This window comes from Populus trichocarpa, chromosome 10 (assembly GCF_000002775.5).
Source record: "Populus trichocarpa isolate Nisqually-1 chromosome 10, P.trichocarpa_v4.1, whole genome shotgun sequence".
Lineage (NCBI taxonomy): Eukaryota > Viridiplantae > Streptophyta > Magnoliopsida > Malpighiales > Salicaceae > Populus > Populus trichocarpa.
This window is the reverse complement of record NC_037294.2, coordinates 10,257,673-10,281,737: the sequence shown is the minus strand read 5'-3', so window position 1 is coordinate 10,281,737 and position 24,065 is coordinate 10,257,673. Positions and strand designations below refer to the sequence as shown.

Below are 24,065 nucleotides of genomic sequence, written 5' to 3'. Positions count from 1 at the left end.
CAGAATTACACATATAGAATAAATATTTATTTAAACAGGTATTTGAAAATATAATAATAATTATTTTTTAAAGTATATTTTTTCTTAAAAGGCGTAAAGCCTCGGATTGACGTTGATGAGTCGTCCTGGACCATGTTGGTTGCCCTACTGGTTAGTTTTCAGCTGAATCTTATCCGTTGATGTGCCTTTTTGTTTTTGTTTGTGTTTTGAGATGCCAATAATGCTTTCCATGGAAGGACGGAGTGCAAATTTCTCCGTGATATCACTGTCTACAGTGTGCCCACTTGGAAAAAAAAGGTTGACTTTTCCTCTATGGTTATAAGAGATCACCTAGAACATGTGGTCTCTGTATTATTTGATGTGGCGGTTTTGTAAAAAATCAAAGCAGAAAAAACTTTAAATATTTACAAAAATACCCTTCAACCATAAATAGAGTTCATTTTACAAAGACATCCCTGATATTACTTTATTCAGTCAAAATGGACGGCTTCGTAAATACGGTGATTTGTTCAAAATGTACTTTTTTTTTTTTTTTTAGTCTAACGTGGATGTCCGGGTCAGCTTGTGCGCACCTCGACTAATCCCACGGGCCCTGAAGTTAACGACTATATAAGCCTCCAGTGGCCATCATATGAGTAACCGCAGGGCTCGAACCTGAGAATACAGAAGAAGCAAATCTTTTAATCTCAAGCTCTTATAACTATAGCACTAATTAGATGGTTATTCTAAATTTACTTCTAAATATCCCAAGTTCTAAATGTACTTCTTGATATTTTATGTGGAGCACATTGCATGACGTTTGTGGTTAGTCGAAGCTATTTGATAATTTATCTATATTGCATTTACTTTTTGACAGTTTCTCGTACATATATATGTGTGTGCGCGTGGAAGCTCTGTGCTCACCTGAGACTAGTCATTCAACGGAAGGTCATTCTCAGTTCAAGCAAGATGGCTTGAAAGTTGAAAAGCCCGCAGAAGAAGATTGCAGAGCAAGTAAAAAATGTGGTCTTTTTTAATTTCTTTTGTCCCAGCCGACATGTGATGGTTTGGAATAATTATTTTTATTTTGGTTTAGTTTTTATAAAAAAAATAATTAAATCAGTTTTTTTTAAAAAAATTAAAATTAGTTTAAACCGACTAGTTTCGGTTCAGTTATTTTAAAACAAAAACTGGTTTTTTTCAATTTGACTTAGTTTTTTCCCGATTTGTCTAGGTTTTTTTTGTTTGATTTTTTTGGTTTTAGATTTATAAAATCAAAACCGAACCGGTTAACTTTTTAAAAATTCTAATAGATTAAATCGGTTTTTTTTACAGTTTGGTTTATTCAATTATTTCTTTTATTTAATTAATTTTTCAGTTTTTTTATTCCATAATAATTGATGATAGTGACGATAGAAATTTCGAAAATTAAGACAATATATAATTAGAGCCGGTGGTGCATATAATTACGCTAACCAAAACATTCATCTGACCTGCAGCAGCTGAGAAACTAATGGAGATCTCTCCACCCCTCCATTTATGCCATGTCTCAAAGACATCAATTTTCATCAACAGATTACATGGACTCCTCCACTCTATTGCTATAGCTTTCTTGATCTACTACAGAGCTTCCTTTCTCTTCCAAGAGCCCCAAACCAAAGCCACAGTTCCCATGTTACTATGGCTTCTAGTTTTTGTCGCTGAGCTGCTTCTCTCCTTTATATGGCTGATTGGCCAAGCCTATCACTGGCATCCCGTTTCTCGCACAGTTTTCCCTGAAAGACTGCCTGAGGATGATAAACTCCCGGCCATTGATGTATTTATATGTACTGTGGATCCTGACAAGGAGCCAACCTTAGACGTAATGAACACTGTTCTATCGGCCATGGCATTGGATTATCCGGCAGAGAAGCTTAATTTGTATTTATCGGATGACGGTGGCGCAGCTGTTACTTTGCATGGTATGAAAGAAGCTTGGAGGTTTGCAAAATCTTGGCTACCATTTTGTAAGAAGTATGGAATCAAGACAAGATGTCCCAAGGCTTACTTTTCAGCAACATCCAAGGATGATGATAGCTTTGGAAGCTCTAATGAGTTCATGGCAGACAGGCAAATAATTCAGGTACTTTTGAGTTTATAATTGTCAGCGGCCATTCATCACTTGCCTCTAGTTTTTTTACTGGTCATGTTCAAATCATTTGCTGGTGAGATCCTTCATATTTAAGTTCAAGTTTATCAAATTGTTTTATATGTGGTTCATCGATCATATAAATTGATTATGGCACAGGAAAAATACGAGGATTTTAAGGAACGTGTGATGAGGTTTCGAGAAGATTTCGTCTTGGAAGAGACGAAAAGTGATATTACAGGTCGAGATCATCCTGCTCTTATTGAGGTATACCTCAATTCACAAAACCTTTTCATTTATTCCTTGTAAAGAAAGATTTTACTCTTGGAGAGAGTAGAAAACATCGAGACGTTTTTTGTTTAGTAAATTGATCTTTGGTCCTTATCTGTTGAACTCCTTTATAAATCAGCAGCCCTTCCTGTTTGATAACCTATTCGTTCAGCTCATTAAATCTTGTTGGCCATGGCTCATTCGTTTTATTAAAACATATATTAGTTCCTAAGAAAAGCAAATATTGGTTTTTCTAAATCGCAAGTGTTCCCTTCATGAGATAGCAGCAGAGGCTTACAGAAAACACATAACGGGGGCTTAGAGGTCAGCAAGAGATAGAGGACTAAATTGTAGATTCTCAAACATAAAGAATTGAACAGAGACTGAAGAGTAATTTAATCTTTTTTCCCAATTGGAAAATCCATGAACCAGAAGCTATGGTCCGATGGTAGGCCTTTCTCAAGAAAAAAGAGCTGAGCCCCAACTGGAGCCTAGTCATAGGGAAAGGGAAAGGAGGGTTGACAGATGCAGAGCATGAGGCAGACACAGTGAATCAATTTTAAGGAAAAACACAGAGCATGGAACAGAGGCAAACACTCTGAGAAACCACGCTTGAGCAAACAGACACAGTGAATCAATTTTTAGTGATGACCAATCTACAAACCACACTTGAGCGGCACACCCAATACAAAACAAAATCATTTAGAGCATATCCTCAGACACTTGGAATGCAAGAAATATTCCTGTGAAATTAAGCAAAAAATGCAAAATACTTGGACCAATCCAACATTCATGTAATCTTGTTTTAATCTTGGCAGGTGATACAAGATAATTCAAATGAGGAAGCTCCAAAAGATGAAGCTAATGAGATGCCCCTTCTTGTTTACGTTTCTCGTGAGAAGAGGCCTTCTCATCCTCACCATTTCAAGGCTGGAGCCCTTAATGTCCTTGTATGACATTCCCTCTTTCTCACTTTGTTGCATTCACTAAATTGAATCTTTAATCATAATAAATAAATGGCGACTTGCAGTAACCACTATTGATTTTGCGTTGCAGCTTAGGGTCTCTGGGGTGATAAGCAATTCTCCTCATATACTAGTGCTGGACTGTGACATGTATTGCAACGACCCAACTTCAGCTAGGCAAGCGATGTGTTTCTTCTTTGATCCTAATATCTCTTCCTCGCTGGCATTTGTTCAGTTCCCTCAGAGGTTTCATAACATTAGCAAACATGATATCTATGACAGTCAGCTAAGATCCACTTTCGGGGTACGTATGTTATTATAACAAGATAAAGGATAATTCATGTAACAATTTTTTATATCTTTTTTTTTTTGTTTTTTTTATCAAGGTTTGGTATTTATTGATTTCACACTCTTAAATCAGATACTATGGCAAGGTTTAGATGGGCTGAAGGGACCAGTCTTGTCTGGCACTGGCTTTTATATCAAGAGGAACTCACTCTATGGCGATTCTATGCAAAAAGGTAATAATGATTAGTAAATCACAAATTATGGCGCCATAAGCTGAGAGACTAGTAATCCTGTAAGTAATTTCTTTTTTGTTTGATGGATAAAAACATTTCATCAATCATAAAAACCAAACCTAGCAGGAGCTCACCCTGCTACAATGCCATACACTGGAGAAGAACCAAAACTGAAGGAAAAGGAAAAAAGGAAAATTTTAGACCCCATTTTCCAGATATTAGCGAGAATTGGGGTTTGTAACTCAATCCCGAAAACTGCAGTTCTACACACTTACATCATACTGAATTTTACAATAGATTAGACTTTTAATCACAGCTTGTTTTGTTTTTCCTTTAAGATACGGTGGGGGGTAGGCATAGCTGCACCAGGTGATTCTGAACAAAGTAGACGAAGGCTGATTTTTTCTGTAGGTTTGGTTTTGTCCAATCCAAATCATGCTGCTAGCTCCCAACATGCACTAGATGATCCTAAAAGTAATTTCAGCCAATACTTTTGAGCAATGAATCCATGATATCGTAAAGGGCATTGATGTTGTCTTTACTCAACTTCCATGTAGTTTTGGAGGCAAGTGTGCCTTGTGTCTCCCAGTTGCATCTGACTAGTTAAAACAGAAGAATTGACAGAACAACCATATTTTAACAGGTTATTGTTTTAAATAATTCAGGCTAAATTTGATATTGTAACAGGTTGCAACCTTCTTGAACTTAGAGACACTTTCGGCTTATCAAATGAATTCGTAAATTCCATTCGACAAAACTACAAGGCTAATCCGATGAGTTATGGGAGCGTTTCCAGCATGTTGCTTCAAGAGACTAGAATTTTAGCCTCATGTGACTATCCAAGACACACAAAATGGGGTGAAGAGGCATGTGATAATTTTTAGTAACTCATTTCTTGATCACTGAGTTATATTTACTCAACATTGTAAATTATGATGCTTTGTTTTCAGGTAGGTTTTTTGTACCATTCAGTCGCGGAAGATTTCTTCACAGGTTTCATTTTACACTGCAAAGGCTGGTTATCAGTCTATCTTAACCCATCGAGGCCGCAATTTTTGGGCACTTCTATCACAAGTTTAAATGACCTATTGATTCAAGGCACAAGATGGAGCTCTGGGTTGGTTGAAGTTGGTCTTTCAAGGTTTTGCCCTCTTATATATGGAACTTTGAGGATGTCTTTCCTTGAGAGCTTGTGCTATGCAGAAATTTCACTTTTCCCTCTTTTCTACTGTTTGCCTTTATGGTGTTTTGCTACCATCCCTCAACTTTGTCTGCTAAATGGAATCCCGTTGTACCCCAAGGTAACTAACACAAAAGTGCTGTTACTCATATTTTGCATTTCCCTCATGTCTCTTAAGTTTTCAGAAATTTTAGCTGATATTCTGCAATAACGCCTTGTCATATTCGTCTCTATTTTGTCACAGGTTTCGAGTTCATTCTTCATTGTATTTTCATTCATTTTCCTATCAGCCGTCTCCAAACATTTGTATGAGGTCCTCAAAAGTGGAGGGTCAATCAATACATTGGTATACGAACAAAGATTATGGATGATGAAGTCAGTTTCGACTCACACTTATGGGAGTTTGGATGCTGTCATGAAAAGGATAGGAGTAAGGGAAGCCAGTTTCTTGCCTACCAATAAGGCTGCTGATGAAGAAAAGTTCAAGCTCTACCAAATGGGTAAATTTGATTTCAAAACATCATCAATGTTGCTTGTTCCTATGGTTACGGTTATAATCTTGAACATGGCATCATTTGTTCTGGGAGTGATCAGAATTATCATTGCTGGCAATTGGGACAGTATGGTTGTCCAAGTTTTCCTTTCATCTTACATCTTAGTGATGAATTCTGCAATTATTGAAGGAATGACTATAAGGAAGGACAAGGGATGCATTCCATTATCAGTTATTGTGCTCTCTACTGTATTTTCGATAATTTTCTTGTGTCTGGGATCTTTCTTTTTAATGTATTAAGCAATATACTCGCACCATATTTTTCACATTATAACCACGTAAGAGCTGTAGGTCGATATGAAATCTTTGTTCGCATACAACTTAATGAAATAAAACTGCTTGTTCTAGTGAATCTTGGTTCTTTTCTTGTCCTTTTTTTTTTTCCTATATCAACTGATCCTGCAGGTTTTTATGGAGCATCTGTTGTCAATTTGTCACATACTTGACATACTTGACTTGTCGCATCCGGACATCGCGGTGATCTTAAAAATAAATCTTTCATGGAAAGAATAGATTTCTGGCATACTATTCTTTGATGAGGAACGGTATTGTTTAAGGAGTCGTCATCTAGTATTATGGTTACTAGAAACCCTAACTGGTCAACATAGATTTTATGGTTCGGGATTGGTTACGTAAAATGGAAGATATTATCACCCCTTAAACGTCATGCCTGAGGCAGACTGCATTGTTGGTTTTGCCTTAAATTGCTAAACGTTTATTAGTTTATGCTATGATAATTTGCTTATAATATTCCTGACTCTGACGCCAATAAATATTCAACTACGGATACTTTCAATTCTGGTGTTGGTAAATATTACGTAGCTATAAAATAAATTTAGATCAATATTTTTATTCCTGACTCTAGCGTCAATGAATAAACAAATAAAATAAATTTATTTTTACGCATGCACATATTTTTATTTCTTATTTTTTATTTATTTTTTGGGCTGGGCTAGACCCAGCCAGCCCGGCACGGTCACTGGCCCAAGCCAGTGACCCAGCTGGGCAAACCAACAAGAGGCACGCGTGGAGTATCTCCGCGCGTGCATGCACAGTGCGAAGGTAATTAATTTACCTTCGCACAGTGCAATGTTCCTCTCAAAATAAGGCAAATAAAAACGAAAGGAAAAACTGGCTTACCTGGTTTGCTGGAGACGATGAAGACGACAGTGATGCTCCTCCTGAGTGATTGGGCGACGCTTAGCAAAGGACCCGTTTCAAACTTCCCTTCTGTTTCTTTGGCTGCTACTGACTTGGTGTGGTGAAGCTGGAGACGAGCGGCTGAACTGATCAACGCCGGCAGCTCCTCTGTTTTTTTATTTGCTTGCACTCTAGGGACGGAGATAAAGTAGAGCACCCTAGTTCTTGCTCTCCTTGACCTTCTCTCTCCCTTTCTCTCCTTCTCTATGTGTATTTTTTTTTTGCTCTGGATTTCTGAGTCTCCTCTCTGTTCGTCTGTATTTTTCTCCTTGTCCCCTGTGTTTTTTTTTCTGTTTCAGTTCGTGCTCTGCCCCCTGCTTCTCCCGCTCGTCCCCTGGTTTTTTCCTGCGTTCTCCCTTCTTTTTTTTTTCTGGTTCGTGGCCTTCTCTGGCTTTTATGAAGCCAAAGAATGGCCTCTGTTTGTGCGTTCGTGTCTCCAGATAATGGGGCACGTTCGCTCCTGTCTTCCAGAAGAGTCAGGATTGTTGGCCATGATATCGTGGCCTCCCGAGAGGGCATCGTGGGCAGCTATACATTCCCTGCAAAACCGGTCCCTGGAATGAGGTAGGAGGCGATAAACAATGGTTCAAAACGGCGCCGTTTGCATCTGGAAATGACTATTTTCAACTTGGCCCCTAAACTTCTGACATTTATCAAATGGGTCCCTGATTCCATTAATTAAATAATTTCAAGTCTAATTAAGTCCTCAAACTTTTAAATTGTGTTGTCTTGGCCCAAATTTCAATTTATTTTTCTTTTTATTTATTTATGCTTTTTTAATAAAATAGAAGTTAAAAATTAGATTATGACATGACTTTCCAACTTTATCTACTTTTTGACAATTTAGAAAGCAAGCATTTATTTCAACATAGTAAGTGGCGTAAAGGCTCGCCTCAGATCGACCATGTTGGTTCAGCTGAATCTTATTTCTTGATGTGCCTTTTGTTTGTGTTTGTGTTTGTGTTTTGTCTGTATCGATGGATGTTGGTTTATATGTTAGGGATGCCAATGATGCTTTTCATGAAAGGATGGAGTGCAAATTTCTCCATAATATCATTGTCTACAGTGTGCCCACTTGGAAAAAAGGTTCACTTTTCCTCTACGATGGATCACCTAGAATATATGGTCTCCGTCTCATTTGATGTGGTAAATTGCAAAAAATCAAATAAAAAATAAATAAATTACAAAAACACTTTTCAACACTAAAATTATGTTTGTTTTTCAAAAAATAATTTTTAATTTTTTATATATTACTTTTTAAATTTTTCTTTGTTTGTTTGCTATTAGCGGTCAACATAAAATACTTTTCATTTTTAAACATCATTTTTAAAAATAAACTACTTTCAACATACAGGTTCTAAATATTACTTTTAAACATCATTTCTTTGTTTTGTTTACACTACTAAACATCATTTCTAAAATTTACTTTTCAAAAATAAACTACTTTCAACATACAGGTTCTAAATAGACATCCACTGTCAACTGTGAATTGAAATGTAATCAATCCCTGATATTACTTTATTTAGTCAAAATGGACGGCTTCGTAAATACGTTGATTTTTTTCTATATTTACTTCTTAATATTTTATGTTTAGCACATTGCATGACGTTTCGATTTGAAATGGCGGTCTTACTAATCAGAGTGAAAAATCAAATAGCAAGACTTTAAAGAGTGTGATTATTCTAAGCTATTTGACCAGCCATAGACAATGACTTGTTAAACTCAAAACAGCTTTGCTTATGTAGCTTCATTGACTAAAAGGTAGATAACCAACTTAAAACCCTGTAGAAATGGAATTGATGAGTATATCTTGGAAGATTTCTCTTGCAGAAGAACACTGAACAACCAGTGACCAAAAATGAAGTCTCTTCCTCTCCATGCCTGCACTCCTAGCATATCCTCTGCCATAATCAACCGCTCATATTCTCTCCTTCATTTCACAGCCTTAGTAGCCTTGTTCTATTACAGACTCTCTTCTTTTCTATCCTCAAAACCAAAAGCTTCACTTCCTTATCTTCTAGTCTTTGCCTCTGAGATGCTGCTCTCTATCATATGGCTTTTTGACCAAGCTTATACGTGGAGGCCAGTTTCTCGAACAACTTTCCCGGAAAGATTGCCAGAGGATGAAGAGCTTCCTGGTATTGATGTGTTCATATGCACTGCAGACCACAAGAAGGAACCACCTCTGGAAGTAATGAACACTGTTTTGTCAGCTATGGCACTGGATTATCCACCCGATAAGCTTTCTGTGTATCTTTCGGATGATGGGGGCTCATCTTTAACATTACAAGGTATGAGAGAGGCTTGGTTGTTTGCCAGGTCCTGGCTTCCTTTTTGTAGAAGGTTTGGAATCAAGATTAGGTGTCCTAAGGTTTATTTTTCAAGTTTGGAAGATAATTATTCTGGCCCCCTTCATTCTCTGGAATACGAGGAGGAAAAGGAGAAGATCAAGGTTTGAATATTTTTATCCTACTAAGTTAAGATCATCGATTTCATGTCTGTCCAATTATTTAATGTTTGTGAGAATTTGATTGAGTTCTATTTAAACTACTTAGTCATGGAAGTACTTGGTTTTGCAGGGAAAATACGAGCTTTTCAAAGAACGTGTCAATAAAGCAGGAGAAATTATTGGAAGTGAAGAGGCCACAAACAGCAAAGATCATCCTCCGGTAATCGAGGTATGAGTTCTCTTGTCACTGCCTATGAGTTCTACAAACTAATGTTTGGAGCGGTTGATCGAGAAAGCCAATTTTTCGATTCCTACTGTCTGTTTCTTGTATTTCAAGGATTCATTACCATTCCTGTTCTGTTGCAGTTGTTGATGTGCAACAGTTGGCACTTTTCTGCAGGTGATAAATGATGAGCCTAAAAATGTTGCTGCAATAAGACAAGCTAAAATGCCTCTTCTTGTCTACGTTTCTCGTGAGAAAAGGCCTTCTCATTCTCATCATTTCAAAGCTGGAGCACTAAATGTTCTTGTACTTCCCTGTCTCTCCACTTCTCTTTCTTTCTTTCTTTTGTTTCCTTTAGTAACATGTTTGTGCGTGCAAGTACACATAAATATAATCACCAGATATCATTAATTTTTACAGCTTAGGGTCTCTGGTATCATGACCAACTCGCCTTACATATTGGTACTGGATTGTGACATGTACTGTAATGACCCAACATCTGCAAGGCAAGCAATGTGTTTCCACCTTGATCCAAAAATTTCTCCCTCGCTGGCTTTCATTCAATTCCCTCAGAAATTTCATAACATCAACAAGAATGACATCTATGATGGGCAGCTGAGAAAACTATTCGTGGTAAATAAATTAATCTCCTTTTGCTTTTTCATGGATACTGCAGTGCCTTGAAGAAATTGATTCCTGTCCACTGATGAGTCCTATCAAGTTTCCGGCATTGTTGGGAATTTTGATGCGTGACTTGCAGTGATTAGTGGTCTCTTATGTAGAGATGTTTTCATACTGTGTTTCAGATAAGGTGGCCAGGAATTGATGGGCTTCAAGGACCCATTCTGTCTGGCACTGGATTTTACATGAAGAGAGAAGCATTGTATGGCAATCTTTCAGAGAAAGGTAAAACAATACTCCTCGACCAAAATAGGATTGAAACTTCCATTCAAAAATTTCGTTCCATAGCAAAGGATACTGAGTAAGTGGTCTGGTTCACTTATTAATCTGTCACTTGGCATGATGCAGATGTCATGCGTCTAAAACAATCTTTTGGACATTCGAATGAGTTTATCATGTTGATTTACAAAATCTATCAATATTGCGCCATCAAGAATACAGAATCATCAAGCAAACTCCAACAAGAGGCCCCATTTTTATCCTCTTGCACCTATGAGAAAAACACTCTATGGGGTGAACAGGCAAGAGTGGCGTGATCTATTCCTGCCTTTCTTTTTTGCTCTAAATCCTTATGGATTATAAATTTATGTATTCTCTTCATGGTTTGAAAGCAGATGGGTTTCTTGTATCATTCTGTAGTAGAGGATTATTTTACTGGGTTCATCTTGCATTGCAAAGGGAAAACTTCTGTTTTTTGTAATCCTTCAAAGCCAGCATTCTTGGGCAGCTCTACCACAAATTTGAATGACTTGCTAGTTCAAGGAACGAGATGGAACTCTGGGTTGTTTGAAGTTACCCTCTCAAAGTTCTGCCCTTTCATTTATGGCCTATCGAGAATGCCATTACTTCAAACCATGTGCTATGGCTACCTTGCACTTCAGCCTCTCTATTTCTTGCCCTTGTGGTGTTTAGCTACGCTGCCTCAACTTTGTCTCCTTAATGGCATCCCCATATACCCTCAGGTAAGAATACCAACGCCCTTGTCTTCTATCTTAATTCTCCATTTTAAGTTTCTTTCATCTGCTCTCTCTCGTTTTGATAGTAGCAGTCATTTACATGAAATTTTATATCAACGGCGAATGTTGTGGGAGATTGGTGATATTTAGACGAAAAAAAGTCTCTGGTGGAGTGACACTTCTGGCTTTTCACCATTGGCTGTGGAAACAGTGCAATGGAAGGCCAGTATTTCTTCATTTCTGAGTGAAATATAGCTGTTTTGCTGGTTCAAGAGGTGTCGTGAGGAGGCAGAGGAATTAATTCTTCCAAGTCCCAAGTTTTAGCTATTAAATTTCTAAAGAAGCCTTTCATTTGTATCTTTTTAACCTGTTTCGGCACTTTAACGAGTTTGCTCGCTTAATAGCTGTAGGCTCTAAAATTCGTTTGTCTTCTGAAACAGGTTTCATCTTCATGGTTTATGGTCTTTTCGTTCATTTTTCTAGCTTCTCTCTTGAAACATTTAGAAGAGATTCTATCCACAGGAGCCTCGATCCAGACCTTGTTAAATGAGCAGCGCGTTTGGATGATGAAGTCAGTTACCGCCTACACATTTGGTAGTTTAGATGCTATCATGAAATGCTTTGGCATGAGAGAAGCCAGTTTCCTGCCAACAAACAAAGTAGCCGATGATGAACAAGTTGCATTATATCAAATGGGAAAACTGAATTTCCAAGCATCAACAATGATACTTACGCCAATTATTACATTAATCATTCTGAACATAGTTTCCTTTATTGGAGGAGTCGCTAGGATGTTCATTGCAGGAAGTTGGAATGAAACATTTGGGCAGGTATTCCTATCACTTTACATATTGATGGTAAACTACCCTGTAATTGAAGGAATGTTACTGAGGAAGGATAAAGGACGTGTTCCCACTCCAGTCACCTTGTTGTCTCTTGTAATCACCATTTTCTTGTTGTGCTTGGGACATATGACTCTGAGTTGGTAAATTGGCATGGAATCTCGTTCATCCTATTCCAATATAAACCAGCCTTTATGATCTCTTGTACTATACTCACCTTGTAAGACAGCAAAAACTGAGATTACAGGCAGCTGGGCACAACATCATATTCACTCATGTCCTCCGTAGATAACAGTCTATTATTTTTAGTCCTTGAGCGGGGCATTTTCTGGGGATGCAGGGCATCCTCTGGTTTGATGCTATACTAATTAGTTGCTACTTATTGCACAAGACTTTTATCTGTTTAGGATTTTATGAATTTATTATTCTAGCTCTGTACAACATTAAATTGCAAGTCCTTGGTGGTCCAAGATCCAAGCTACATTGAGCGATTTGTAGAAAAGTGAGCATATGAAAAGCAGTCCTGTGTTCACATGCATCCTCTGGCTCTTTTTTCATTACATTATGATCGAGCAACGCTCTAACTGCGTCTCTCCCTTTCAAACCCGAAACACCACTACAAAACCGCCTGCAAAATACCTACGTTCTTCCCTTTTCCCCTTGTCTATCTTCCCCAAAATAAACTCTCCTTATTGTCAAGCTCCCTAAGACTCCACACCCAATTCAACAAACAAAAAAGATTCTCTCGAGACTTATTCATGACAAAACCATAACGGGCTTCATGGCTCACGTACAAGACCAAATATCCAAAAGGGTTCAATACTCGATTCAAACGCATACAGTATCTTGGACGGGATTGGTGTTCGTTTTAGTGCCACAGTTTACAAAGCAACATGTGTCCCCATGAACTCAACTCTTGTTGCTATCAAATGCTTTGATCTGGATTAATCTCGAGCCGATTTGGATGCTCTAAGACGTGAAACCAAGACCATGTCACTTCTTTCACACCCTAACATTCTTGAATCTCCTTGTTCTTTCACTGTTGATTTATGCCTTTCATGTCTGCAGGTTCTCTTCAATCCACAATCTACTTTTCTTTCCCTGATGGTCTTCCAGAGTCATGCATTGCTATATAATGCTCAAGGAAACCCTAAACGCATTGTCATGTCTTCATAATCAAGGCTACTTGCACACAGATGTCAAGGCCGGAAACATTCTTATGTGATCCAACGGTAAAGTAGAGCTCGCAAATTTTGGCGTATCAGCCTCATTTACGAATTGAACACCTGTGAAAGATCATGATGAAAAGCACAAGAAGAATTGGATGGCACCAGAGATTATACACTCACATACAGGATATAGTTTCAATTTTCAAAGCTGATAATATGGTCTTTTCGCATTATTGCATTGGAATTAGCCCATTATCGCCCTCCTTTCTCTCACCTGCCTCCTTCGAGGTGTTCGATCATGAAGATAACAAAGAGGTTTCGATTCTCTGATTATCATGGTGAAAAGCACAAGAAGAATTGCAGGAACAAGAAGTTTTCTAAGGCTTTGAAGGTGATGTACGAGACACTGATGCAGAAGATTCTGCAGCAATTAAGCTGTCAGATATGAGATTGATGTTGCTGGATTACCATGATAGGGCAGACCGGCGCAAGGATAGTAGAAAATAGTTGTCTCGGTTCGGTTTGAGATATTTTGCACACATTTAGTATTTTGGTCATAATTTTTGCTACGGGTGTTAGAATGACACAAATCACCCAATTTCGAAAAGCTTGTTTCGGGTACTTCGCACGCAACTAGCCATGCTTGCTAGAGGTTGTTTTGGACCCCCAAATTCCATCATTTAGGCCTCCATTTTTCTAGATTTGTGTTTTTTTTTTCCAGCTTTCGACAACTTAGAGACGTTATCTTGTGATGATTTTTATTTTTGTTTTTTCTAAAATTTTGTCAACTTACCGTGTTTTTATTTCACTAAATAATTGAAATTTATCATGTTTAGTAATTATTTTCCGGCCCCGGCTTATGAGTTATTTCAATATAGATTTGATTATTCAGAATATTATTCAGTTTTTCTCTTTTATTGTAAAACTTTTTATAGCATCATGGATTTCTCTCAGCCCTTTTCATCTCAATATCATTTTCCTTTCAACCTCAATTTTCATAGTTTCGGCCGTGTCATATGGTTGCTTCTTTCCTTGATCAAGACCCTTGAAAGAGACCTTGAACTGATAAGCTCTTAAAGAATTCTCTCTTCAAAAGCTCTTCAAGAATGTTTTCCATGGGTTGCCAAGTGTTAAGGCTGTGTATGGGGATGTCAAGCCGGAGTGGTACTGATATTGAAGAACAAGAGGATCACGAGGATATAGAGGGTGACTCTGTTGTTCAAAATGTGAAGTTTAGAAGGATATGTGGCTGGAGCTTCAATGATGAAGAATTCGAGCTTGACCCAGTATTCCCTACTGACCCAAAATATTATTCGGTTTTGAAACAGGTTCGTTTTGGAGGTGAATCCATCATTCCAGAAAACAAATCCAATTGCAAGTTAGTGAAAAAGATGGAGAGGAACAGCGAAGGCATGTGGGAATTAAAATTGGTCTCTTAGGAGGGGAGACCGATGGAGAGGAACGAATGGTGCAAACGGAGAAGCAGGAGAACTTGATTTCTGATGCATTTAAAGCCACCGCTTCATTTACCAATGTAGAGATTTTCATCAATATATTGACTTTTTGTGGAAGATGGAATTCTGGCATCTCAAGCTTCTGATTTCTGGTGCATAAAATGTTTGATTTCTTAATTAGTATTGATATAAAAAGCAAAACAGTGCTGCTATATATTTTGTGTTTTGCGTGTTGAGATGTGGCTTAGCTCTAAGAGGGATCTAAGTTCGAATCTGAAAGCAAAACTAGAAAGCGTTGCTTTATGTCAGTATGCCTTTTGTTCTGCTGGTAGAGTTTCCAGTCAGGTTCATGCTAGCTATCACGTATATATATATATATATTATAGTGATAGCTTTCGACAAAACTGAAAATGATCCTGTTTTGTTTCTATCGGTTCCTTTTCTATTTATAAATATTTAATTGATGACATCAAGTCGATCAAGTTTAGCTGGGGACATTTAGTAATCCTAGTCCTGCCCCTACCAAATTCGATGTGTCGCTCAGACATGGGGGCTTGGTAGTCTAAGCCGCTAAGCACCTAGCCTCTCTTACCCTCATTTTCTTTTATATTTTAAAATAAAATTATATTAATTAAATAAATAATTACAATAATGTTTCAAAAATCATTCTATTATTCTATATATTTTTAATAATATTAGAGATTTTAATGGTTGTATTTTCAATTTTTTAATAATTATATATGAAAATTGCACATGAGTATTCAATTAGAATAATATATATATATATATATATATATATATATATATATAATTTATATTGTTTTTAAAATTAATTTTTTAATTTGATACAGGATCATAAAAAATAATCAAGATAGTTATTTGTTATTTTGTTTGTTGAAAATTAGTTAAATTAAATAAATGAATAATAAAAAGGGAGTTTTGATTAAAGAAATACATTTTTCCTCCTAAATTTAAATAATTTAAATTCTTATGAATTGTTATTTTAATTGCTTTAAGTTCTTATTCAAAAAACCATGTTGTTGAAAAAAAAAAGTCATGATTTTGTAAAACAAAAAAATACATATAGAAAAGGAGAAAAAATTGATTGAAGAAATACATTTTTTACTCTAGAACCTAAATTATTAAAAAAAATTGGGAATTTTTTACAATCTCAATAAAATTAAATAAAACTAAAAACTATTAGCAACTAAATTAAATACAGTATTTATTTGGTCTAGGATTGGACCAGTCCTTCCTCTCCTCTTTTTTTTTTTTCCTCATTGATAAACATGGTAACTAAATCATTAGAGCTGGTTGATCATATTTTTTTTTTTAAAAAAACCTTTTTGGTGTGGCGCTCGATCTTTAATTATGAGTGGAGCAGACGGCACCGGATTACACTGCGGGTAAACCCTGCAATTTCGGCTGTTGAACCTCACAACATCACAACTATATATAGCATACCACAGGCCTCCTTACTGGCCACTAGTCTTTCAAGAAAGCTATGCTAAATGTGGCACAATCTTTTGTCCATTTGGGTTCTCTGAAAAAACTCCACCTCCTTTTCACTTGAAAATGGAAAACAAATCTTGCTGCACTGAGATAACCTGTCTTTGAAGTAGATGGAGTTGTGCAAATCAAAGCTTTTTGGAATGAAATGAAACTGGTTAGCTTGCAGTACTCATGAACACTGTAGCAACTATACCTCCAACTATTGCCCATGAATATGCAAAAGATAAACAAATTGCAAAGGTCCAGTAAAAAGAAAAACTAGATGAATAAATAAAATGCTAGGAAAGAGAGATTGTAGCAAATACTGCATAAATTCATGAATGAATTAGGCAAAAGTCGGGCTGCGTGAAAATTTAGTTTCCATTAATTAACGTAGTCCCATCATCGGGGGTGGAAAAAGATGCTCTTGTAGGAGCATCCATCACCCCTCCTTTTGCTATCATTTTCTGCAGTATATTTTACCCTGGATCTTGAAAATCTTAGGGTCCATGAAGAATATTTATCATGCTCTGCTATGGTTATTGAATTATTATTATTTATTTCTTACTTTGTTGATGAACTATGGTAGTACGTATCCGCTGCAGGTTATATATAATTAACAAGGTTCAAGCAATAGGTGGCTACTAATAAGAGATCTATATAATAAATTAATAAAACTAAAGGGATATCTTTGATGACTTTTAATTGAAGGATATATATATATATATATATATATATCATGCCCTTAATATTTGTTTCAATTTTATATTGTTTTGAAAAAAATCAATTTATTGATCCCGAACGATTATATTATTAAAAGAAAAGAAATTAAAAATTGTATTGTTTCAATCTCAATATTTTCTTTGGAAAATATCAATATATTAGATGGTAGTGAATAAAAATAAAAGAATCTGTATATACGAGAAGGTTTGAATTTATGAAAAAGACACATTTTTCTTCATTAAAAAATAAACAAAAGCAATTGTTTTGAACAAGGGGTAAATGCTCAGGGAGAAAAAAAAAAGGGGGTAATTAATTAGGATCTCGTGAAGTAGTAGTAGCCTTGGGATACGTACATCGACAAACAGAATTTTGTCTTCCTCGCTATTAGGGTACCCATTTTGGTGGTGATGAGCAAACAACAGGGCCTTCTCTCTCTCTTCCTAGCTAGTTTCATTTAAATTAAATTCAACCAATTATATCCAGACAAGTCATTGGGCATGTTGAGTTGTGCCCATCTACACATGATCACTCTTCAGTTTTCATTACACTTGTTGCACAAAAATTAGACTCGTAGGTACTTTAGTAAAATTTAATGACAAGTGAAGAGCATCCAATAACTCGAGCTAGATTCGGCATAAAGGTAATAACCTGGCAGGCCGAGCTTCTAGTACATATAGCAAGCAGTGGCCAAAACATGTGGAGCAGGAGCACTTTTCTGGGGATGAGTACCTTCAATGGGATTTTCAGCTTCTGGTTCAGAATTTGATGTGCTCTTTGCTCCAACTTTATTAATCACTCCGCTTTCCTCTCCCTCTCTCTCAAACCCAAAACCCAAGTCTAGATCATCTCCATAGACTACATCTTTTGGTCAGTTTTGTTTCCCTCTTTTCTTTTGTACTCTTAACTTTTGAGAGAAGGGTTTTTTACTTTCGTGATTTGCTTTTATAAATTGACTTGATTTGAGCTAGAATGCTGTTGTATTTTTTTATCTTGCTAGGTCTGACTGAACCGTAAAGAACTCATGGAGAGGAACAGTTTTAGCAGCAACTTGAAAGATCATAGTATTGGCAGTGAAGCGTGCAACAACACTAACAGCAACAAGAAGCTCAGAGATTCATGGAACCTTAGCAGCTGCCAAAGCTTTGGAGAAGATTATCTTGATAGTCTTTCATGGCCTCCAAGATCGTACACGTGTAGCTTCTGCAGAAGGGAATTTAAATCTGCTCAAGCTCTTGGCGGTCACATGAATGTTCATAGGAGAGATAGAGCCAGGTTAAGAAGGTCACCTCCAAGGGACGCTCAGTGTCCTGTTCCGAACCTTAACCCTAACCCTAGTTTATGTCCTCCATTCACTCGCACATTACCATCCTTGGTGTCTCCTCCTCTTTCTGCACTATCTACACCACCTTTAGCTTCTGAAGTCAAGAAATGGACCATTGATGGTACCCCTCTTGACCCTTCAAGCTCTGAACTTTCTGATTTAACAACAACGGGAACCAGAAAATCCTTCTTCACAACTGAAAACTTTGGTGGTTTCACACAACAAGATGGATTCAAGATCTGGAAGAAGGCTGAGATTGTGAGGTTAGATTTGGAGATTGGTCTTGTTCGTGACTCCAAGGATGAATTGGATTTGGAACTTCGACTGGGATCTCTTAATTAGGTGATCAACTTGTGCAGCCTTATCAACACAAATTAACACGTTTGATCTTGGAAGCCTGCAATTGGCTTGTTGCACCAGTTTGTGATCATGTATTATAAGATGCATTATGTTTAGTAGCTAATCCAGAAGTTTTCTTGAAGAAGTTCAGAAGATGTTAGATTCCAAAGCAAATTAATATTCTCCCTGATCTAGAAACGCATTTTTCTGCTACTTTTCACATGTTATTTTCTGTTATCAAGTTTCTTTTTTCTCTTAATCATGGCTCTTATTATGTTATCTAGATTTGCTGTAAGCATATTGTATGGTTTAAGCTAGTATAACTTTTTGTCTTAGTAGCCATTAGCCATTCTCTTACTGACTGGTACTTTTTCTAATACTATTATCGACTTTCATAGAAAAAGAAAAATCTCGTTTTTTTTTATATTGTATATAATTATATATAGCTTCAGTTTAGATTTCTGATCGATATCTCCCATTTCTTTAGAGAGAGAGAGAGAGAGAAAAGGTGGGTGTGTGACAGAGAATTTTGATGATTCATCCAGTAAAAAATGTTAGATTTTTTTCATTTCTTCTTTTTATTGTTTCTATTTCGTTTTTGTAATTTTTTATGTCGTTAATGTGGATTGTGGTTCTTGTTAGGTTAACTGTAACTTAACAACAAAAGGAGTTGATCTTATTAAAAATGGAAGATGGTAAAACTCTCCGGTGGATAGTATACTATTTTGTGATTATTCTAAATAGATCAAAGACCGATCACGCTGTTTAGTACTCATGGAAAAAGACGATATGAAAGAAGAACAAAATTAAGAGGTGGATGACAAATAAAATGACAGTAGGTCTTCCTGTTCTAGCGAAGGAGTTCTAAGCTGTTTAAGCTGCGAACGTCCAAAAGCAAGCGATTACTAGAAAATTAGTTACATGTTGGATGGTTGCCAACATCATTTTCTTTTCTGGTAACTAAAGGGGCCTTAGCACCATTATCAAGCCACTCCCAACTGAATCTTGAGTTAACGTATCAGCAGCTCCAGGAGGAACAGGAGGGGGGAAATTGAACCCCCGGCATAATTAAGCTCAAATCCTTTATTAGCTAGCTAAATACCACTGCCATCCCGAACAATACAACCAGCAGTGGGTTGCCCCTACTAGCCCCACCTGTATTAACTTGGATCCAATCTCCAGGAGGTTGCCAACATCATCAAACATTATTATTTATATTGTATAGTACTAAAGTCAGATTGCATGATGTTGCATGAATTATGGTGCATGCGTGTGTGTGTAGAAAGATGTCCAATAAAAAAACTCAAATTGTCAGGTGAGATTAGAGAATGTTTTCATTTCTTTATTAAGATGCCACTATATATAAGGCTTTAAGTTTGTGCTGAAATTTATTTGAAAATAAATGAGGTTTGCTAAGACTCAAGTTCTTGTCTTTAGAATCAAAACTCTTTAATATCAAATTACAAATCGCACATGCAAGCAGATATATCCCTCTCGTCTTCTTCTTCTTCTTTTTCTATTTGGGTGGGCGCGCGGGGGCTGAAATTAGTCGTTCTTTAAGCAGCTCAGATCCAATAGGCAGCACTGCTCCTATATACTTCTGTTGAATATATGTGGGGAAGTAGAGGTTATGTCGAAGAAAAAGCTCCGAGCTTTTGTTTGGATCTATGAAGATGATGGGAATTGACATCGTTAACTTTTTGAGAAGAAAATGTGACTAATGCTTTGTTATTTCAATCATGATCGATGGCATGTTTACATGATATCATATACTCAAATGAGAGGTGAGAGAGCCATTGGATACGAACGACGCTCTTTTCCCAAAATCTGATGGTTTGCATGTTCCCGACATTGTCTGGGTGTCAAATGGTATGATGTTTTTCCTTAAACAGAATGTAAGGTTTTGGTCCGTGCAAAGCAATTCAGACAACTAAAACACTAAAACGCTTTCCATTTTTGGCCATCGGTCAAGGCATGCAGACTCTACACCGCTAGCTATCCCCACATCCAACCTCATGCCGTCCTTGGCATAATTTTCTTCTACTGTATAAAAATACATCTCTCATTTTTATTTTTATTTTTTCTTATATTTATCTCTTTTGTGCTATAAATATTGGTAATTATAGCCTGAACATACTAGAATTTTTTCTTTTTACCTTCCCTTTTTATTAATTAGTTGACAATTTGTTTTGGAATCCTTGATGGGATAAACAAACTATTCTTTCCTGCTATTTTTTAGTGCAGTTGCAACCTGTTAATTAATGTGTTTAACTTAAATTTGAACAGTGCTTAGGTTAGCACAGCCAAAATAAACGACAAACATCGTCATTTAGTTTATAGCTATCGTCATTTGTTATCGTAATATATAGCAATGATCAAATTTCACCTATAATATTAATGGCCCAATTTTGCATTGCCCATTTTCTAATCTCGGCTAAAATCCAATTAGTTTTTTTTTTTAATCATAATAGGAAAAGAAATTGATTTAATGGTTTAAATAATAATCAAAGAGATGATTCATTATGAGATCCCAAATCAAATCCAGCCATTGATCTCTTGGTAAGTTGATTTATCTATGTATGCAGTTAGCATCCTAGATTTTGACGTTGACAAACATATAACAGGAGAACCTGAATTTGTATAATATATAATGAAAAATATAATATTTTTGTTAATTGTATGATAAATTCATCCAAACACCCATTTTCTCACAACTAAAATGTAAGAGAGAAAGGCAAACTATTATATGATTTTTCTCAAAAGTCTAACTATATTAATTTATAAAGATTAATAATAATTAATATGGCTAGATTTAATTAGAAGAATGAGCACAAAAGGGAGCTCGTCCAATAAAACTTTTTTTATTTTATTTTCACACTTGTAATTGGAACTTTACTCCCACACGGGCCAGCCATAATCATTCTGAAAGAAACCTGAAAGACGCAAAGAAATGAAGCAAACCACATGTTTACATCTCTTACAACTATGTACCTTGTACATACTCTACCTCAGTTCAGTAAGATACTGAAATGTGATTGAGGATCCTCGTGATGGTAGTACCCTGCGTCATGTCTTACCATTACACTTAGTTGGTAATTTAATTTTTTTAATTTTTTAATTTATTTTAAATTAATATATTTTTAATATTTTCATATAATTTAGATATCCTATATCAAAAATAATTTTTAAAAAATAAAAAATATTATTTTGATGCATTTTCGAGTAAAAAATACTTTGAAAAGTAACAACAACTACATTCCCAAATACACTCATGTATGTTGTTCGGATGGTGGTAATAATTAATTTTTAAAATATATTAAAATAATATTTTAAAATAAAAAGAATTACAATTTTTTTTTGAAAGATATTTTTGAAATGTAAAAAAGAAGAAGAAGAAGCTATTACTCTAGACTTCGGGGACAATTGTCGTTCCTGGTACAAAATATGCCTAGATACTGTGTTCGAAATCTTCCTTCGAGGAATCAATCCCTTTCATTATACAACCCTGGCCGACCAATCTACATCATCATGGCCGTTCATTTTGTTGATCAGTTCACCATTCCTTGCATCGGTCAATGAAATTCTTTTACTTGCATCGGTCAGTATAATTTAACAGCTAGAAGACAACTGGACTAATCATGATTTCGTTTTCATTGTGTGGAGAATGCAGCATTGAGCTGCGACAACTTGCAAGCCCAATTATAGCTTAAAAAACTACAATCACAAATACAAACTTGAATTTAGAGTTCTATAGAAATCAAAAGTATTTTGATGATTAAAAATCGTCAATATCTAATATTTTCATAATTTAATATCTAGTATTTTGCCCATTATATCTCCACAATTGATGTTATTAATGATGAATTTAAATAAAATATGATTAATAGTGCTCCTAGACTGAAATAGCTAGCTATTGGCGTTGGACCTCATCGAGTAGCTTTATGAGCAAGTGACTTCCCTGCGGTTCAAGGAGACCCCTCGTCATCACACTCATCCCCGTCTTTGTCATGCTCCCATTTCTTTTAGACCTTTTAGCTTAAATAAACCTGACATCTTACGGAAACAAAATCATAAATTTTCGACCATATAAATTTGAATCCATTATCATTTGCTTTACTGAAAACATTAAATCTGGTAAACATATCAAAGATCATATAATCACTTTATTCTTAGTTTGTCATTAATAAGATGTTTAAAAGTGTGATATTGATTGTTTTTTAAAGTATTTTTTGTTTGGAAAAGTATAAAAATAATATTTTTTTACATCAGTATATTAAAACAATCCAAAAAAACTAAAAAAAATAATTTAAACTAAAAAAATTCATTCTCGAACACCCTCTAATTATCTATTATATTAAACTTACAGAAAATATTTTGTATATAGTTTTAGATTTATTAACTTGTCTGAATCGAGCTCAGCAAATAATAATTAATTGAAAAAAAAAATTAATTAGGCGGAGAGAATATTTCTAGTTTGAATTTTCTTGTGTTCTCCCCATCACATGCAAATATGCGGTCGACCATGGATTTTATGTTGACGGGTTTTTTCTTATGATTTGATCACTACTAGAAGTGAACATTTACTATATATATATATATTAAAAAAAAAAAACTTAACTGAATCTTTAGATCCGTCATTGAGCACAAGAAGAAGGAAAAAGGTAAGATGAAATTAAGTTAAAGTAGCACTGGTACTAATAATTTGACATCGGCTTTTAGAATGATCGTGAAGCATTATTGTTCTTGCAATTCTTTGTCCACATGGCCAGGGATGAAGAATGCGTGCAGTTGCTTTGCAAGAAACAATGTATGCGCAGTATTATATATGTCCAGCCCTGATACGGACGACCTTGAGCTACTGGATCGATCGATTTGGCTTGTAGATTGGATGTAATTGTCTTCAGCTATCTTTTTCGTAATTAAAGAAGCTTTTCCATCAGTGAATGAGCCACGCACTTGTCTTCATTTTCTACTCCATGGATCTTCTATTCGTTGATCTTGAGGCCAGTATCAGTATATAGAAATTTATGGTAAGCAATATTCCTTTCTTTATAAAAATAGCAGTAAAAATAGTAATCAACTTTCGTTTTTCTACAAACCAAATATATACAGTTTAGAGAGAACCTGTCATCGATCTTTCACTGGATGCGGCTGCAAAGGCTAAACTTTACCGAGTAAATTAAAGAGAGCTGATGCGTCAGACTTTGATGTGCTGGTGGAGCATTTTGAAGCTGAGTTGGTTTCGTGTAGAAAAACTATATATTCATCAATGGATCGATGATGATACATGTAATTAAGAAATATAATTAAAATCACAGATACATTAAATACTGTTAGGTAATCACTAGATGACTACAAAGGCTAAACTTTACTGAGTTTTTTAAAGAGCGTTGACGCGTCAGCGTCATAGGCTTCACTAATTAGTTTACCTGCTCTTCACCGCAAGCCGATTGAAATCTTTTTTAACTCAAAATAAATACGTAGATGTTACCGATTTATTTTTTTATATGAAAAAAATTTAATTATAAAAATAATAGTAATACATACACATAATAAAATAAATTGATAATTATATACTTTAATAATTATAAAAAAAATTTGTTAAGACTACACCACAGATG

General features: G+C 35.7%; 3 protein-coding genes, 1 long non-coding RNA gene and 1 pseudogene across 5 annotated transcripts; 4 read left to right on the top strand and 1 right to left on the bottom strand.

The window, feature by feature from the left end:
* The first annotated feature begins 1,435 nt into the window (after positions 1-1,435).
* LOC7498027 (cellulose synthase-like protein G2) lies at positions 1,436-5,948 on the top strand. Of its 2 annotated transcripts, none has more exons than XM_024611043.2 (8): positions 1,436-2,101; positions 2,267-2,374; positions 3,196-3,327; positions 3,434-3,646; positions 3,764-3,863; positions 4,551-4,729; positions 4,814-5,164; positions 5,288-5,948. In XM_024611043.2, exons 1-8 carry the CDS (start codon positions 1,493-1,495, stop codon positions 5,834-5,836), a joined length of 2,241 nt encoding a protein of 746 aa, XP_024466811.1. In that variant the 5' UTR covers positions 1,436-1,492; the 3' UTR covers positions 5,837-5,948. The 2 variants fall into 2 exon arrangements, with proteins under 2 accessions (XP_024466811.1, XP_052312221.1); XM_052456261.1 differs by having other exon boundaries at positions 4,551-4,733; positions 4,818-5,164.
* LOC112329004 (uncharacterized) lies at positions 4,050-7,452 on the bottom strand. The gene is made up of 2 exons (XR_002984449.2): positions 6,737-7,452; positions 4,050-4,462 (listed from the first exon to the last, which is right to left on the bottom strand). It is a non-coding gene; the product is annotated as an uncharacterized LOC112329004 (long non-coding RNA).
* Positions 7,453-8,505: 1,053 nt separating this feature from the next.
* On the top strand, positions 8,506-12,485 carry LOC7498026 (cellulose synthase-like protein G1). Its single transcript, XM_024611343.2, has 8 exons — positions 8,506-9,248; positions 9,376-9,474; positions 9,646-9,774; positions 9,889-10,101; positions 10,275-10,374; positions 10,498-10,670; positions 10,764-11,111; positions 11,546-12,485. Exons 1-8 carry the CDS (start codon positions 8,655-8,657, stop codon positions 12,092-12,094), a joined length of 2,205 nt encoding a protein of 734 aa, XP_024467111.1. The 5' UTR covers positions 8,506-8,654; the 3' UTR covers positions 12,095-12,485.
* A 233-nt stretch (positions 12,486-12,718) lies between these two features.
* LOC112329025 (serine/threonine-protein kinase BLUS1-like) lies at positions 12,719-14,806 on the top strand (annotated as a pseudogene).
* Positions 14,807-17,470: 2,664 nt separating this feature from the next.
* Positions 17,471-18,632, top strand: LOC7498024 (transcriptional regulator SUPERMAN). Its single transcript, XM_002315683.2, has 2 exons — positions 17,471-17,651; positions 17,782-18,632. The coding sequence occupies exon 2, from the start codon at positions 17,806-17,808 to the stop codon at positions 18,445-18,447; it is 642 nt and encodes a 213-aa protein (XP_002315719.1). The 5' UTR covers positions 17,471-17,651; positions 17,782-17,805; the 3' UTR covers positions 18,448-18,632.
* Positions 18,633-24,065: the final 5,433 nt, after the last annotated feature.

Bases quoted from the DNA above. Each gene is read 5' to 3' on its own strand.
- LOC7498027 (XM_024611043.2), top strand. From the start codon at position 1,493: ATGGAGATCTCTCCACCCCTCCATTTATGCCATGTCTCAAAGACATCA. The intron at 3,328-3,433 runs GTATGACATTCC...TTTGCGTTGCAG, and splicing joins CTGGAGCCCTTAATGTCCTT to CTTAGGGTCTCTGGGGTGAT. The intron at 5,165-5,287 runs GTAACTAACACA...ATTTTGTCACAG, and splicing joins GAATCCCGTTGTACCCCAAG to GTTTCGAGTTCATTCTTCAT.
- LOC7498026 (XM_024611343.2), top strand. From the start codon at position 8,655: ATGAAGTCTCTTCCTCTCCATGCCTGCACTCCTAGCATATCCTCTGCC. The intron at 10,671-10,763 runs GCAAGAGTGGCG...GTTTGAAAGCAG, and splicing joins ACACTCTATGGGGTGAACAG to ATGGGTTTCTTGTATCATTC. The intron at 11,112-11,545 runs GTAAGAATACCA...CTTCTGAAACAG, and splicing joins GCATCCCCATATACCCTCAG to GTTTCATCTTCATGGTTTAT.
- LOC7498024 (XM_002315683.2), top strand. From the start codon at position 17,806: ATGGAGAGGAACAGTTTTAGCAGCAACTTGAAAGATCATAGTATTGGC.